At 40.3% G+C, this 18,973-nt stretch overlaps 1 protein-coding gene across 5 annotated transcripts in view; it reads right to left on the bottom strand.

Annotated features, from left to right (window-relative positions):
- XRCC4 (X-ray repair cross complementing 4) overlaps positions 1-18,973 on the bottom strand; it is a 401,059-nt gene that overhangs the window by 226,418 nt on the left and 155,668 nt on the right. For 4 of the 5 annotated variants that reach the window (XM_073679117.1, XM_073679126.1, XM_073679107.1 and 1 more), the window contains exon 4: positions 6,795-7,097. The exons of the other annotated variant lie outside the window; for it this stretch is intronic. In XM_073679117.1, coding sequence (XP_073535218.1) covers positions 6,795-7,097 — 303 coding nt within the window. The remainder of the gene's footprint in view (positions 1-6,794; positions 7,098-18,973) is intronic. 5 annotated transcript variants of the gene reach the window in all.

Raw genomic sequence — 18,973 nt, forward strand, 5'->3', positions numbered from 1 at the left:
ATTTAGAACAATAAAGAATTGTGTGTTTATTTCAATTAAAGGACTTTATTCTGGGTGTTTGTGTTTTTTTTTAACTTTGACTATGGGGTTAGTAATGGGGGTGTCTTATAGACGCCTCTCCAGTACTAACCTGGGCTTGATGTCAGCTGGCATTATAAGCTGACATCAACCCCAGCCCTATTACCCCACTGCCACCGCTACAGGGCAGTGGGAAGAGCGAGGCTAAGTGCCAGAATTGGCGCATCCTATGGATGCGCCATTTCTGGGGCAGCAGACGGCTGGTGTTTCTAGCCTGGGATGGGGCCAATATTCATGGCACCCTTCCTGAGCTATTAATATCAGCCCCCAGCTGTCTGCCTAGCCTTTGCTAGCTACTAAAATAGGGGGGACCCCACGTCATTTTTTGGGGGGTCCCCCATTTTAATAGCTAGTAAAGGCTAGGTATTCAGCTGGGGGCTGATATTAGTAGCCTGGGAAGCTCCGTGGGTATTACCCCCTTCCCAGGCTTCAAACATCAGCCCCAGCCGTCTGCTTAACCTCCGCTAGAGACTAAAATTACGGGGAACCCCACGCCAATTTTTTTTTTTAATAAATCCTTTATTTTAACACTAAATGACAAGTACAGTAATCAACACTATCACTGTACTTATTATATTTGTGACTGACATGTTTCTATCTATCTAATCTATGTGTGATGCTCTATTCTTTCTGTTCTAAATTGTCGGGTACCGATGGTGAATTGCAGGCCGGCTTTTTTAAAGAGACGGTTCATGAAAACACTATTATTTTTTTTAATAAATCCTTTAACACTAAATGACAAGTACAGTAACCAACACTGTCACTGTACTTCTTATATATGTGACTGACATGTTTCTATCTATCTAATCTATGTGTGATGCTCTATTCTTTCTGTTGTAAATTGTCGGGTACCGGTGTATGCCGGCTTTTCATGTTTCACTGTGAGCACTGTTCCCATCGATTTGGGCAACCACTGTAATGCCACAACCACCATGGCTGCGACATTACAGTGAGTGGCAGACAATCTCTGCATGATGTGAAAAAATCCAGTTTCGCTTTTGGTGCACGAACAGTTATCGAACATAACCTCGAACAGCCGAATTTTTTGCAAATCGTTCGCGTTCGTCGAACGACTCGAACACGGCCCAAAACAGCTCGAATTTGAGATTGGCGAACAGCTCTAGTCGAACACGGCTCATCTCTACTAACGACAGAACAGACCAGAAGAGATTGGTGCGGGCTAGAATGTAAGTTTTTAGTCCCATAAGAAAAAAAATCATAATAACTTATTTAAAGTATCAGAAACTTACAGAATACAAACCTCAAATAGACAGCATTAATTTTCTTTCCTTCTGGAAAACAGCAATTTTGCAGATTTTACATGAAATATATAATTTATATATTTTTGGAGGCAGATTCCCAGGGAGATCTCTGTCCAGCCCATAGATCTTAACAGCTCATTTATATATTTAGAAAAATGTGCTTATCTCGGGAACAAGACAGATATCAAAGTATCATTTTATTCAGCCTCCTATGAACTACATGCCCATATAGACGGCTTAGGAGGGCTGATCCTACTGACAGGTTCCCATTAAGAATCCCTCTTTCCTCTGACAAATGCTTTTTTTTTTCCCTTTACAAACTTACAACATCAAAATAATAATAAAAAAAAACCATCAAATGTTATGTGCCAGGTTTTGCTGACGTTGAGTAGGTCATCATGCACATCTTAAGTAATGGTGATGTACAGATAGAAGTTATTATTGCTAATAATGCAAGTCTTTGTTCACAGAGAATTAAGTAGCAGTCGTTTGACTCCAAGTAAAACAAATGCTAAACCACAACTACCACACGGAGGCTATTTAATTGCTAACAGCTTACAGATGGGATCCATTTTGTTGCTTGTATTCAACCATTGATTAGTAAGACACAATTGACCCAACGAGTAGGGCCGTGCTGTGCAGTGGTGAATTATCCTATATACAGGTAATAAGTACATAATACTAAATAAAAGAAAGAAAACGGCAGAACTTAGTTTAGGTAAAACTTTACCGCATTCGAGTTTCAGAACATTGTCACAAATGAACATATTGCAGACACCACAGGGCGGTATGACATATTACAGATTTCTGTATGTGTATATGCAAATATAAGAGACATTTCATAGTAAAAGGAAACTATCGCAATGAACAGCGGTACATGTCTATACCAGTGAATTACAGACAGTTTGTTCCACTGAGTCGCTCATGAAATCCTAAAGCTGTCAAGCAACTAAGTAGAGGATGGAACAAAAGGGTAGACAAAAGTTGCATCAATTTCAATAAAATGCTTCTGAGAATAGTATGGGTATATCTACATAGGACATTTTTACTGTGAGGCCAAAAAAGCACCAAAACTAAACTAATAAAACTAAAAATGAATGTATTGCAGAATAAAAAAATTAGAAGAATACACTGTATAAGAGGATGTTTCCGCAGGTCAGATGTTCTCGGCTGTGAATACTGACCTAGGGAGCACCCTGCACCTTTGTCACCTCGCTGGCTGATCTGTTTGTTTTATTTAACTTTTTGTCCCTAGTTGTACAAACCTTCCCAGTGTGTTCCCTGCCAGTTCCCATACTGCTCTAACATATAATCACCTTTGCTGCTTTGTTCTAGGTTTATTTATGGTCCCAGCATTATGCAAAGCTTCCTCTGAAATCCCCAGGCAGCCAATTTAGCAGCCTGACAGTCCTTTCACTGGGGTGGTCCTAAAAGATTTCACTCGGCTTCATCCATAGTAACAAATGGATACATAATTATAGTGATTACCTCTAAAAAAACATATGTGGAAGACAGGCCCATTACAAATTGGATGCAAAAGAGAAGAGCTCCACTGATTATAATGGGGTCCATAAGATTTCCACAATGGGCCCATTTTTTGAGAATAAAAGTTCTGCGTTCTGCTCTTCTTGTTCTCTGTTCCTAAAATGGAGTTTACCAAATATAAACCATCTAAGGGGTTAGTCGGAAGAAAGAAGCTCCCTCTGTCACCACCTCATTATCTCCCCCTCAAGATGTAAATGAGGGGGTCCCAATGCATTGTCATGGCTGCCATGGTACTACCAGAGGCACAACCAAAGGGTTTCCTATCAACTTCATACTGACAGGCTGAATATACCTCAGTGCAGCAGTCCTGCAGTGTATAGTATAGTATAGTATAAGCAATCAGAGGATCAAAAAAGTAAAAATACACAAAATGTTTACAAAAATAAAAAAAAGAAGAAAGAAAAAAAAAAACATTAAAATTCAGTGAATACAATATAATAATAAAAAAAAGTTCTGTTTTTCATCCACATAATAAGATAAATAAATATTAAGGGATAAAAATAAGTCTTATGTACAGTGGGTATGGAAAGTATTCAGACCCCTTTAAATTTTTCACTCTTTGTTTCATTGCAGCCATTTGGTAAATTCTAAAAAGTTAATTTTTTTCTCATTAATGTACACTCTGCACCCCATCTTGACTGAAAAAAAAAACAGAAATGTAGAAATTTTTGCAAATTTATTAAAAAAGAAAAACTGAAATATCACATGGTCCTAAGTATTCAGACTCTTTGCTCAGTATTGAGTAGAAGCATCCTTTTGAGCTAGTACAGCAATGAGTCTTCTTGAGAATGATGCAACAAGTTTATCACACCTGGATTTGGGGATCCTCTGCTTTTCTTCCTTGCAGATCCTCTCCAGTTCCGTCAGGTTGGGTGGTGAACGTTGGTGGACAACCATTTTCAGGTCTCTCCAGAGATGCTCAATTGGGTTTAGGTCAGGGCTCTGGCTGGGCCTGTCAAGAATGGTCACAAAGTTGTTCTGAAGCCACTCCTTTGTTATTTTAGCTGTGTGCTTAGGGTCATTGTCTTGTTGGAAGGTGAACCTTCGGCCAAGTCTGAGGTCCAGAGCACTCTGGAAGAGGTTTTCAACCAGGATATCTCTGTACTTGGCCGCATTCATGTTTCCTTCAATTGCAACCAGTCGTCCTGTCCCTGCAGCTGAAAAAAAAAACCATAGCATGATGCTGCCACCACCATGTTTTACTGTTGGGATTGTATTGGGCAGGGGATGAGCAGTGCCTGGTTTTCTCCACACATACCACTTAGAATTATCACCAAAAAGTTCTATCTTCGTCTCATCAGACCAGAGAATCTTATTTCTCATAGTCTGGGAGTACTTCATGTGTTTTTGAGCAAACTCTATGAGGGCTTTCATATGTCTTGCACTAAGGAGAGGCTTCCGTCGGGCCACTCTGCCAAAAAGGCCCGACTGGTGAAGGGCTGCAGTGATAGTTGACTTTGTGGAACTTTCTCCCATCTCCCTACTGCATCTCTGGAGCTCAGCCACAGTAATCTTGGGGTTCTTTTTTACGTCTCTCACCAAGTCTCTTCTCCCACAATTGCTCTGTTTGGCTGGATGGCCAGGTCTAGGAAGACTTCTGGTGGTCCCAAACGTCTTCCATTAAAGCATTATGGAGGCCATTGTGCTCTTAGGAACCTTGAGTAATGCAGAAATTCTTTCGTAACCTTGGCCAGATCTGTGCCTTGCCACAATTCTGTGTCTGTGCTCCTTGGGCAGTTCCCTTGAGCTCATGATTCTCATTTGGTCTAACATGCATTGTGAGCTGTGAGGTCTTATATAGACAAGTGTGTGCCTTTCCAAATCAAGTCCTATCAGTTTAATTAAACACATCTGGACTCCAATGAAGGAGTAGAACCATCTCAAGGAGGATCACAAGGAAATGGACAGCATGTGACTTAAATATGAGTGTCTGAGCAAAGGGTCTGAATACTTAGGACCATGTGATATTTCAGTTTTTCTTTTTTAATAAATTTTCAAAATTTCTACATTTCTGTTTTTTTTCAGTCACGATGGGGTGCAGAGTGCACATTAATGAGAAAAATAAAGATGAACTTTTTAGAATTTACCAAATGGCTGCAATGAAACAAAGAGTGAAAAATTTAAAGGGGTCTGAATACTTTCCATACCCACTGTAGGTCAAAATGGTACTAATGACAATGGTAACTCATCTGGCAAAATAACAAGCCCTCAAACGGCTCAGTTGACAAAAAAAGTTATGGCTCTAATAACTTACCGCACAGTTTATTCAGTACAGTCGATGCTATAAAAATGACCCCACCAGCCCCTTCCCAAAAAGAAAATATCCAAAATTATGCTTTTTAGCAGTTTTTCCCCAAAATAATAAGAAAAGATTTTCACTATACACTACTCACAAAAAGTTAGGAATATTTGGCTTTCGGGTGAAATTTCAGGATGATCCTAAAATGTTCTCTAACCTTTTCAGGTGAACTTAATGTGACCGTCTCTAAACTTCTGAATGCACAAGTGCAACTGTTCAATGTTTCAGTACTTTTTGCACAACTCGCTGTTCTCTAAAAGGAGCTTAATCATAGAATCATAGAATGGTAAAGTTGGAAGGGACCTCCTGGGTCATCTGGTCCAACCCCCTGCTCAAAGCAGGATTCACTAGATCATCTCAGACAGATGTCTGTCCAGCCTCTGTTTGAAGACGTCCATTGAAGGGGAACTCACCACCTCTCGTGGCAGCCTGTTCCACTCATTAATCACCCTAACTGTCAAAAAGTTTTTTCTAATATCTAATCTGTGTCTCCTCCCATTTAGTTTCATCCCATTGCTTCTAGTCTTTCCTTGTGCAAATGAGAATAAAGATGATCCTTCTACAATGTGACAGCCCTTGACATATTTGTAGACAGCTATTAAGTCTCCTCTCAGTCTTCTTTTTTGCAAGCTAAACATTCCCAAATCCTGCAACCGTTCCTCATAGGACATGGTTTGCAGACCAGTCACCATTCTGGTCGCTCTTCTCTGAACTTGCTCCAGTTTGTCTATGTCTTTTTTAAAATGTGGTGCCCAAAACTGTACACAGTATTCCAGATGAGGTCTGACCAAAGAGGAGTAAAGACCGATAATGACTTCACGTGATCTAGACTGTATGCTTCTGTTAATACATCCCAGAATTGTATTTGCCTTTTTTGCTGCTGCATCACACTGTTGACTCATGTTCAGTCTATGATCTATTAGTATACCTAAGTCTTTTTCACATGTACTGTTGCTTAGCTCTATTCCTCCCATTTTGTATATGCTTTTTTCATTTTTATTGCCCAGATGTAGTACTTTGCATTTTTCCCTGTTAAAAACCATTCTGTTGGTTGCTGCCCACTGCTCCAGTTTATTTAGGTCTTTTTGAATCCTCTCTCTCTCTTCTCTAGTATTAGCTATCCCTCCTAGCTTTGTGTCATCAGCAAATTTAATCAGTTTACCCTCAATTCCTTCATCTAAATCATTGATAAAGATGTTGAACAATACAGGTCCCAGGACGGAGCCCTGTGGTACCCCACTTGAGACATTCATCCAGCTGGATGTGAAGCCATTTACAACCACCCTTTGAGTCCGATCACTAAGCCAGTTATGAATCCACCTAACAGTTGCCTGGTCCATTGCATACTTGGTCATTTTTTCAATAAGGATGGTGTGAGATACTTTGTCAAATGCTTTGCTGAAGTCAAGATATACTATATCTACAGCATTTCCCTGATCCACCCAGTCAGTGATTCTGTCATAGAAGGAAATTAAGTTAGTCTGACATGACTTGTTAGTTACAAACCCATGCTGACTCTGGTTAATCACTTCATTCTTATCCATGTACTTACATACATGTTGTTTAATAATTTGTTCAAAGATCTTTCCTGGTATAGAAGTCAGACTCACCGGCCTATAGTTCCCTGGGTCCACCTTCTTCCCCTTTTTGAAGATAGGAACAACATTTGCTCTTCTCCAGTCTTCTGGGACTTCTCCTGTTCTCCAAGAATTTTCAAAGATTATGGAGAGTGGTTCTAAAATTTCTTCTACGATCTCCTTCAGTACTCTGGGGTGTAATTCATCTGGACCTGGAGACTTGAACTCATTTATGTTAGCTAAATATTCCCTCACAATCTTTCTGTTTACAGATAACTTGGATTCCTCTATTCCTTTAAAAGGACAGTGAAGATCAGTTGATGTTACATTTTCTTTCTGAGAGAAAACAGATGCAAAATAGGAATTAAAAAGTTCGGCCTTCTCAACATCTTCTCTTACCATTTCTCCATTTTCATCCTGTAAAAATCCTATAGCATCTTTGACTTTTCTTTTACTTTTGACATACCCCCAAAATCCTTTTTTATTGCTTTTGACATCTCTTGCAAGCCTTAATTCATTGTCAGCTTTAGCTAACCTGATACATGCCCTGCAGGATCTGCAGACTGCATTATAATCTTCTTTAGATATGCCTCCCTGGCAAAATTCACAACAGGTGTTTGATCCATGAATAGGTCAATACATTTTGAGGTTCAATTAGAATTGGTACAGTCCTCCTCCTCATGCCTATCACATTTTGACATCATGAGACCAAGGAGACAACTAACAATTGATCCACAATACCTTGCCATTTGGAGGATTCAAGCAGGATGTTCTCAGATGGAGGTGGCCACTGAGCTCAGAATGTCACAGGGTGTCATCAGCAGGTTGCAACAGAGATACAGAGACTGGAAGAGCCACAGAAGGGCAGAGAAGTGGACATCCTTTGGCCACATCCCACACTGATGACCGCTTCATTGTGAACAATGTCCTTCAGTACCGAAAGATGAATGTCACACAGTTACCCCAAAATCATGGTATTCAAAAGTACAACTCGTGATGCAAAAAAAGGAAGACTATTGCATACACTAAATGCACACACACACTTTTTATAATAGATTCCTATGGGGACGAATACTACTGTGTGATTATAACGGCAGCCGTGACATTACTTGTGTATAGGGACAGAACCCTGACTGGTGAAAGCCAATTATCAATTTATTAATCCCTTCATGATGTGGCAAATTTCCGTTTTTGTGTTTCCATTTTTTCCTTCGTCTCTTCCCAGAACCATAACTCTTTTATTTTTCTGTCCACATAGATATATGAGGCTTGTTTTGTACTTTTGAAAGACATCTTTCATTTTACCACATATTGTACTGGAAGATGGGAAAAAAATTCCAAGTACAGTGAAATTATGAAAAAAAACGCTCTCCCCCACTATCAGTATCCGGTCACTATTTTTTCTCAGGAGTGGGAGCCAAAACCAGGTGAGGAACAATCAGAGAAAAGGTATAATAGAAACAAGTCACCAATTCTGCATTTATCACCCACTCCTGAGAAAAAATACTGACCGAATACTGACCAAATACTGATAGTGGGTCCGTGGCCTTAGCCTTGCTATAGCTATCTACAGCTACAGAGCAATACTATATCTTGTTGCTCTGTGCCAATTTGCCACTGTGCAAGCAGTATAATAAGAACAGATATATTGTATTTATATTATCATATATAATATTTGTGCACTTTGTTTGGAGATTTACATGTCCTCTATGTTGCAATAATGAACAAAATCTATATAGATCTGAATATTTCTCAAAATATATTTATATCTGTATTGTAGATCATTCCCTCATACACTATAACACTTTATTTAAAATATGCTGCTTGTCTAAAACATATTAGAACTTTTTGCTGCTGTCTGGTTCATTGTTATGGCCTGTTTTTGCATTTTTGGTGTTTTTAACTTGTCAGTGTTGGTCTGTTAACATGTTAATAAAATTATTTATTTTATTCATAGTGATTCCTGTAGTGTGCATACCTCTTTTCTTCTTTACCTTATTTATAGGTAGGTCCTAGCCGTAACACACAGCCATCATCTGCACTGCGTGAACCCACTCCAAACACCCGCTTCCGACTTACATGTACAGCGGATGTCGTGAAGGGGGTTAACATATTTCTACGAGGAATAATAGAGGAAAAGTACAACACAAAGTTGTTAAAGGGAATCTGTCAGCAGGATTTCCTTCCCCCAAACTATTGATATGCAGTTATCTCTTTTAAAGACCAATCCAGCAATATCTTTACATAGCCTGTCCATTCATCTGTTACTGAGAAATCATCTCTTGAATTGATAAGCAAATGATACTGTAGATATGAAGCCTCTGTCACTCCAACTCTATTCCCCGTCCAGCATTGCCTCCTCCTGCTTGACGGACGGCTCCTTTGCCTGAAGTCACACAACATAGAGGCTGTCAGTGAAGCAAGAGGAGGAGGCGCTGTGTTCCTGTGTATAGAGTTGGAGTGACAGAGGCGTCACTGATTTCTCAGTAACAGAGGAATGGACAGGTCATGGAAAGGTTGGACTGGTCTTTGAAAGAGCTGATTGCGCATATAAATCATTTTGAGGGAAAAAACCTGAAGACAGGTTCCCTTTAAGAAAAAAACTATGTTATATTTCATGGGGAATGCAATAATTTTCTAAAATAAACATGTGAAGGCTTAGTGCCCACGATGTAGAAATGAAGCAGAAATTTTCCTGAGCATTTCTACATTTCCTTGGCAGAAAAAAGCATGCGGTTTTTCCATGCGTTTGTGATGCGTATTTGACGCCTTTTTGCATGCGTATTTGCCATGCGTTTTTCCAATGCACTGTATAGGCAAATACGCATGCAGAATCGCACAAGAATTCGTCATGTCCGTATTTTTTTGCGAGTAAAATCTGCGCAGAAAAAATCCTGACCATGTGCACAGAACTTGCAGAATGCCATAGGAAGTCATGGGATAAGGTATGCAATGCGCTTCTGGAGCGTTTACGCGCTGCAAATAAGCACCAAAAAACGCACCAAAAACGCATCGCGGGCACACAGCCTAAGAGTGGTGAAGGATCCTCTTTAATGTATTGAATATAGTGGCCAGTAACAAGCCTTTGAAAAGGTTCATTCGAAGCTGATTCAAGAAGAGCCACTTCTGTTATGTCCATTACTGCTGCTAGCTCCGCTTTGTAGGGCTTGGCCTGCAGATTACAATGTCATGCATTAAAGAATGTATGACTTCCAGCGCACGTCATGTTAGCATACAATGCTATCTACTGTCTAGTTTCCACAGCAATGTGCATGTTTGTCCTAACACATTGGTGTGTGATCCTCGATACATCTCAGGGACTTTGTGTTCAGTTTCAATTTTTTTTTTCCACGTCCAGTAGTTCAAGAGCCAGGAATGCAATGGCTTCAATTAAATCTACATCAGTCGCAAAACGTGTCCAAGTTTTCGGAAAATAGAGGTCATTCCTTACAAGTGCAGGGTCTGAGAGGTTCTATTGTAGCCCAATGTCTTTAATTAATAATTTCAGAAGAATAAAACAAATCAGATTTTTCCTTAGCAGCTGTAACTGTTGCCACAACATACGATTGTAAAGAGCACAGATTAAAAATGAACATTGCCTTTAAAATAATAGTAACTATTAGAACGCAAAAATACAAACAAGACTTTTTTGGCCAATAGAAAATTTACACGTCCCTATAGAAGGGCCTGCTATGGGAATTACATTCAATTCTCAAATAATGAGCAGAGCAATTGCCATCAAGAAGACTACCTCCCATTAATCATTACAGCAATCATGCAATGAATGCATACCAATTTAGATTCATGCCATTTGGTGTCACGCTAGTTTTGGTCTTTTTTTTTGGGGTGCACAACAATTTGTACTGTCCATTTTTCCATTTGATGTATACATACTTAAAGAGGTTTTCGCACGAACAAAGTTAATTTCAAAGTTGATTTTAATCAATACATCTTGGAATAATAATAATTTCCACAATTGGATGTTTAAAAAAATAATGTTCCTGTGCTGAGATAATCTTATAAATGTGCCCCTGCTGTGTACTGTGTAATGGCTGTGTCTGACCGTACAGGGACATGGTCTGATCATACCACATCTCCTGGACAGGGGAGGACGCAAAAGAGAATATACAGATAGCATAGCATGGGATCACAGCTGATTGTTTTTGTGAGATAAAACATTTCCCTGCCTCTTTTTAAAAAATGTTTTACCTCAAAGAAAGAATTATTTGTGATCCCCTGCTGTAATGTCTGTATATTCTATTTTGCTTCCTCCCCTGCCCAGGAGATGTGGTATGATCAGACCATGTTCCTGCATGGTCAGACACAGCCATTACACAGTACACAGCAGGGGCACATTTATAAGATTATCTCAGCACAGGAACATTTTATTTAAACACATCTAATTGTGGAACTTATTATTTTACCAAGATATATTGATTAAAATCAACTTTGTTCTTGGGAAAACTCATTTCAACCATTGTCAACTCCAATCAACCAATGTCATTAATGTACAGCATTCATCAGCAGAGGATGAATGGAGAGGGCTCTGTGACAGTAACATTTACAGTGCACGTGGCGGGAGATGCACGTTTTAACTGCCCATCGCTGCTCCTGTGACGTGATAGCGGTGTGCAAATGGGTTGACATGATGGCTGGGCGTCTGCTGAATACCCTTATGCCTGTCATAACCGTACTACTGTAAACGCCAGCTTTTGGATGGTGTTCACAGGAGACCATGATAGTGCTATGTACAGAGATACCGGAGTCTCAAAAGAGACCATGATTTATGCTAGATGCAGCAGTACTGTGGCATTGCTGGGTATAGTATAAGCAAACGGCAACCCAAGACCCACTTATTTATCACTAAGTGCCAACACGGCAATTTAACCTGGGCCAGGCGTAGGCATTACAGGAGACTTGCAAAATACACACACTGCCCCTCTGAAAAATATATACACACACACAGGCCGGCTCCAGGTTTTTGAGTCACAGTGGTCCCTTTAACACATACCATGATTCATGATGCACAGATATGGGGGACAAAAATAGGTATACAACACAGGGCCTAGCCTGCCCCCTCATCCTTCACATATGCGGACATGCACGCGCACACACACACACAGTACGCACACACACACCACGCAAACGTACGCACACATACACACACAGTACACAGACGTGCGCACGCATACACACACAATTCACAAAAACACATATAAACAGACATAAATATATACACAGTCATACACACTGACATACATAAATATACACATCATACATGCACACACAGACACATTAGACATTTTTTTAATATGGTGACTCCAGCAACAAGCCTCGCTCACCTGCCCCCGGCTTGTCTCCCTTCCAGCTCCTGTGGCATGTGGCTGTGGAGGGTGCGCTTCTTGATTGTTGTCACTTAAACAGACATGGCAGCGTGCAGTGCACTATGCGCGGTCATCTCTGTTTAAGTGATGGCAATCAAGCAGCGCCGGGGGCCCTGCACAGCTGCTGGGGAGCGGCCCAGGTCCCGGCGGCGAGTGGGCCCCACCTTTGTCCAGGGCAACAGAGGGGTAACAGAGGGCCACACCTTTATCTGACAACGTAAATTCTGACGAGGCTATTGATTGTGGCTTCTAAGCAGTTGAACTGAGTGATCATAGTAAACTCCATCCAGTGTCAGCTTTATAAAACAGTAAACTCCCAACTTGTACAGAGATGACCCAGCTACTAAATCCACAACATACATGTGGAGCTGACATGTGCCACACATCTACAGCAGATGGAGGAAAGGGATTAAAGTGGATCTGTTAAAGGGACAATGCTGCTATATTTAAAGGGCAGCAAAGTACAGGTACTACTTTTCCCACCTTTTAAAAAACAGCTAAAAAAAACCCCCAAAACATTGTGCTGTTGGGGTAGTGAGAACAATTGGGGAATACGACAGCTGTTTATCATCTTAAACCTTGCTTCCTTTTCCAACGGCTAGCTCTCTATAGTAGTCTGTGCAAGATTACTATGGTAAGGAGGCAAGCATCTCTGAGGTCATCACTGAAGGCCTTTTAGGGCTGGCTCATCCTCTCATGTGTGCATGAGTAGTCAGGAAAGTATAGCATTTAGCTTGCAAAGGCTATTCCAAGAGTTGGCCGACTCTACCTCAAAATTCTAAATCCCAGTCAAGCTTGATAGTCACTCTTTCCTCACAGTTTGACTTCATCCACACCTATCATCCAGCAGAGAAAAACAGAAAAACAGCAGGACTGATGCCCTTACCAGGTCTTGATCAATGTGATGCCTCTGCAGACACAACCTTTGTGGCATCCAGTCCTTACTGTGCACTGTCATGGTGTCATGAATGTCATGAGAGATGCTGTTCACAGCAGGAGTGAACTTTCTGATGCAATTGGCAGAAGAAGACAAGGCTCTCGACCAAACCCTGTGACAAAGGAAGATTTCCCAGAAGACTCAGAAACTGAATTGACGCAAATTCAGCTCATGGAAGCAAATCTAGCCAATTATTCTTGATGGGAATTAGAGAAAATTTGTAGATATTCTTCTATAGACTGGTTCGTTCAGTTTACCATTACTTTGGAGAGGAGGAGTTTAAGGAAATATGTTGATTCTTGCAGAGTGCCATCCAGAACCTGGATGCAAATTGCTCAACAATGTCAGACACTACAAGAGCTTGAAGACCGTGGAACTGAAAAATTTCTTTGATGAACATTTGTGCCAGCTGTAGAGCAGAAGGAAGTTCAAGTAAAGGAACAAAATGAGACATCTTGAAGAAACAGTCCACTGTGACCCAAATCATAGGTAACCTTGTGTCCCGGGAAGATCTGTACTAAAATCTAAGTCCATGGCTCTTGTGTAACAGGTAGAGGTTGAAGAGGACCCCATGGCGCTTGATGTGGAGCTTTGATGTGTGCACAATAAGGACAAGACACCACAAACTCTTTGATGTTTTGTTTCCAACTATGCCACCAATAGAAATGGGAAAGATTCCACTAAGAAGGGTGGATGTAAGGATAGCACTCCCCGAATTAATATAACAAATTCATAAACTTTGTGTCTGGTGTTTTATCTCATTACTTCTGTTAGCCAAACAACATAATTATTTTTATTATATTAGCCAGTTACGAGAACAGATTTTCTTCTTACTGTTATCTATTATGCTTTAAATACATACATCTTGTGATAACTACATAGTGTAAGCCAGCATCAGCCACTCTATAGGGCCACAGTTATAAAGTTTAACAAATGGCTACATTTCTTCATAGCAGCAGATACAATAACGAAATAATGTCAGTATGATACACAGACTGATTTACTGCATGTTACCGCGCTGCAAACAGATTTTATTTACAATAACACATAGCAACATCTTACTTTTCTCCAAAGGAAATGGTGAGGCATCCTGGAAAAAAAAAACCCAGATGTTCTTGATTTTAAGAGCAGGGTCACCTGTTTATATTAACTTTCCAGTAAGGATGTCCACAGCTCCGAGGAGTATAGCAGAAAACAAAAGATTGTGAAAATACAGTATAATATATCATTTTCTTCTACACTGAACAGATCATTAAGTTACAAAACATATGGTAAAAATCGAAGCAAGAAACATTAAATTGAGATTTAAATTACAATATGAGCAAGTAGCAGAGGCCTGAAGAAAGATTGACAGCACATGGGAACAGATGACTGTGCCACCAAGAGTGTGCTAATGTGCCTTCAGTTACCAATTATACTAGTCTGTAAGCTCAGATCTATACAAATCTCCAAGGTTTAGGTATTTTAATGCAGCGGCTTGCTTGGCATTACGGTAATGGTCCAGGATGTGTTTTGCCTGACCATGTACCTTCCCCCTCAGGTGACTGGTCACATGACTGTGACATAGTGCAGGTCCTGTGCACACAGAATGTCTGATCACATGACTGTGACATCAGCACAGGTCCTGTGGGTGTGTACTACAGGATATATGAACCCTGGTAGTCTTGACACAGGTGTGTAAGGCGGGAGGCCGGTTCCTGTGTGGGACGCCGCAGGAGTGTGAGGCCTAGTGAGGCCTATTGAAGCCTGAAAGGCAAAGGCTGGATGTTGGCGGTGTAAGCCTTGGATGGTACGAGGGCTGGAGACCCCCACCTGGGAAGCCTAAAAGCCACAGTGGTGGCAGACTAAACCTGAAGCAGCTAAAACCCGGCAAAGGTAAAAACACTGCATTATATGGACATTTATGTTGTTGCCTAGCTGAGGGCAGTAACTGGAGCCAAGTGGACGTGACTGTCGCTGGAAAGGCTCCCGAATGTTATGTGTGTAATATGCCGGGGAGCCACTAAGATGGACTGTGTGATAAGCGGTTTATGATAAATAATAAACTGCTGCATTGTGAAAAAACCGGAAAGACATTGCATGTGTGCTTTACTTGACCCGGTGCAGCGAGTATCCCCAAGTATGATGACTAGCGCTGCCTTACAGTATATAGTTAGTCATTGCGTTTGGCATCTAATACATGTTCATCTATTATATATCCATGTGCAATAAATACTTCATGCAATACCTATACATTGTAACTCACAGTGATCTTTTCTATAAGGGAACCTGTTATCAGATTCTTGCTGACCAAACCATGGACAGCATAAATCAGAGTCTGGCTGTGCGAATGGAGCCAGGTAGGTTTTTTTTCTGAAACTTTGTGGCATTTGTAAAGTACACATACTTCAAAAAGCCATTCGGGGACAATGATCCTGATTCATAAAAGTCGCAAACTTTCTGCACAATGTAAGGTTATGCAAAAAATTAGCGACCTTTTGCATCTTCACAACAATTTCGGCAAAGTTCTGCCAAAATGGTCGGAGCTAGGGCAGGACGGGGACTTGACAGGGCCATATTTCACTGAATGCAAGAACAATCTCCAAAATTTTGACAAGACTCAATTTCACAAAACATTTTTTTAACCCATAACATGAAAAGTTAATAATATAACTTTCATTACAAAATCTTCAGTTTCACTCAAATTAATTGATGCAATAACGAATACACCCCACATCAAATACTACTACATCTAGTACGGTGCATAACCGCCATGATTTTTAAGGACAACAAAAGGTCTTCTAGGCATGGAATGAACAATTTGTTGTCATATTACAACAGCTATGTTTTTTCATTCTTCAAGAATGACCTCTTTTGGAGCCGGGATGCTGGATGGAAAGTGATGCTCAACTTGTCTCTTCAGAATTGCCCATAGGTTTTTCGGTTGTGTTCAGATCAGGAGACACTTGGCCACTGAATCACTTTCACCCTGTTCTACTTCAGAAAAGCAACAGATGTGTGTTTTGGATCATTATGATGTTGGAAAAGTGCACATATACCAAGGGCACGGAGAGATGAAGCATCTTCTCTTTCAATACAGAGCAGGACATCTGTGAATTCATGATTCCATCAATGAAATGTAGCTTCTGACACCAGCAGCATTCATGCAGTTCCTCATAAGAACACTGCCACCACGTTTCACTGCAGGCACCATATATTTAGAAAAATTAATTTAGAAAAATGAATGGTGTCTACAGTGAGACATTGTGGTGACAATGTCCTTATGTGGGGCTCCATGAGAGCTGCTGGTGGACATGCACTTTTCCAATATGCATTATGTCGCTAACTTGTTCATCCCTGCCTAGAAGACTTGGTGCTGTCCTTAAAGAAGTACTCCGTCAAAGTTTTTATCCTCTTAATAAATTGCAATAATCATATTATATAGCACTGTATACTTACAATCGTTCATTTTGCCTTTCTACCCAGGTAATTCTTCTCTTTTCCATTAGGTCTATGAAATCACATGATTAAAAACTGACTAGCTGAATCCTTCTAAGCCCTATGTAGAAACAGGAGGTCAATTTTCCCTGCATGACACATGAGTCACTGCAAACGTCCCTGGCAGCGGGAGGAGGGAGCAGATGGGTCAGGAGGTGAAAAATGTAGGGAGACTTCCTGTTTCTTCATAGAGCAGCGAAAAGAGAAAAATTAGCTGGGTAGAAAGGCAAAATGAGCAATTGTAAGTACACAGTGCTATATAATATGATGACTCCAATATATTAAGAGGATAAAAACTTTTATAGGAGGAGTGCTTCTTTAGAAATTATGAACGTCATACAAAATACTAGATGTAATAGTTTTTGATATGGGGTGTATTCATTTTTTTTATCAACAAATCTGAGCAAAACGGAAGATTTGTAATGAAAGTTAAATTAATAATCATACTTTCATGTTATGGGTTAAAAAATGTTCTACGAAACTCAAGTCTTGCCAAAATGTTGTAAATTGTTGTGTTCAGTTAGAAATTGATTAAAATCTTACATTTCAAAGGGGATGTACTCACTTATGCTAAGCACTGTATATATACATAAAATGTTAACATTTCTTTGTATCTGTAGATTTTCTCAGTTATTCTGGTTTGGCTTTTATCCTAAGTCATACGGCAAGACTTGTTAAAGGGTCGGTATTGACTTTATACTTTGGACCTACGGGTTATCTCGCAACTACTGTCACATAACTCCTCTTTACACACGTAGTATCTGATTTATATAGATCACATATTGCATCATGTGCAAAATCAATGTGGTCTTTGTAGAGTTATATTTAGTTTATGTATTGTGTACTCTTACTAATTCCTCTATCAATCAAACGCCGGTGTGATAAAACTATTCACACCCTCTTCTCTCCACCCATTTTTTTTGGCGCCCATTCTCTCTTTAAATTACTTTCTCTGTCTGCATTACCTGTATCGCAAAGTACGGCTTTGAAATGTCTAGTGTTTTTCACCACTTTATTTCATACAATAAATGCAACCACTCGTAGTGAGTTTAACCCCTTCACAATGGGCAATTTTCGTTTTTCCTTCCCTTCTTCCCAGAGCCATAAGGCTGTGTGCACACGATGCGTTTTTAATGCGTTTCCGCGGCGTTTCTGCAGCAGCGGAAACGCATTAAAAACGCATGGTAGAAGTGCAGCAATGTTCCCCAATGGAAATCCGCATGTGCTGTGCCCATGATATGGGTTTTTCCGCAGTGTAAACGCAGCGATCAAAAATCCGCAGCATGTCCATTAATTTTGCAGAAACGCTGCTCTTTTGCCGCCATTGACTTGCATTAGACCGCATGGAATCCGCATCACTGTATATGTAGATGAGCATTCCATGCGTTCTAATGTGCGGATGGTACCCGGGTGTGGATGAGAGGACTCTCATCCAGACCCAGGTACCATTAAAAAAAAAGAATAAAATAAAAAATATATATATACTCACCTTCCGGCGTCCCGCGCTGCGTCCTCCTGGCTTCCCGGGCACTTCGCGGTTGAATGAAGGACCTACGCTGATGTCAGAGTCATGTGACGGGTCACGTGACGCTGACGTCGGCAGGTCCTTCAGTCTTACACTGCCGGCAGCCGGGACGGAGGGAAGCAGGACACCGGGGGCCATCGGAGGGTAGTATATATTTATTTTTTTATTTTTTGACATTCACACACAATATAATGCCGGTTGCATGGATTTATATAGTGTGACCAAGTTGTCAAGCACTTTCCAAGTGATGCTAAAATCGCTTGTCAACCCGCATGCGGAAATGCATGTGAAGAACGCTTCACATCCGCATGTCCCTGGCAGGAAAAACGCATGTACAATCCGCATGTACAATCCGCATGCGTTTTTTCCTGCCAGGGAGATGCAGAAACGCTCAGGAAAAAATCCTGAGCATTTCTGCATCGTGTGCACATACCCTAACTCTTTTATTTTTCTGTCCACATAGACATATGAGGGCTTGTTTTTTTGCGAGCCGAGTTGTACTTTTGATTGACACAATTAATTTTACCACATAGCGTACTAAAAAATGGGAAAAAAATAATTCCAAGTGCGGTGAAATTGTGGGAAAAAAAAGCAATTCTGATATTGTTTTTAAGGAATTGTTTTTACGGTGTACATTTTGTGGTAAAAAGTACCTTGCAATACGATTCTCCTCATCAATATGATTACAGTAATAACCAACATATCTATTTTTTTATTATTTTAGTGATGAAAAAAAATCAGACGTTTGCAAAAAAGAATTTGGGGGTTGTGTTGCCATTTTCTGAGGCCCGTAACATTTTTATTTTTCGGCCAATGAAGCTGTTTGATTGCTTTGCGGGGTGACATTTGATTTTTGGGATAGACGTGACATTTTGATCACTTGTTGCAG

The sequence above is a fragment of the Phyllobates terribilis genome, unplaced genomic scaffold (genome assembly GCF_046119375.1).
Source record: "Phyllobates terribilis strain yellow unplaced genomic scaffold, ASM4611937v1 Scaffold_1__5_contigs__length_1240528914, whole genome shotgun sequence".
NCBI lineage: Eukaryota > Metazoa > Chordata > Amphibia > Anura > Dendrobatidae > Phyllobates > Phyllobates terribilis.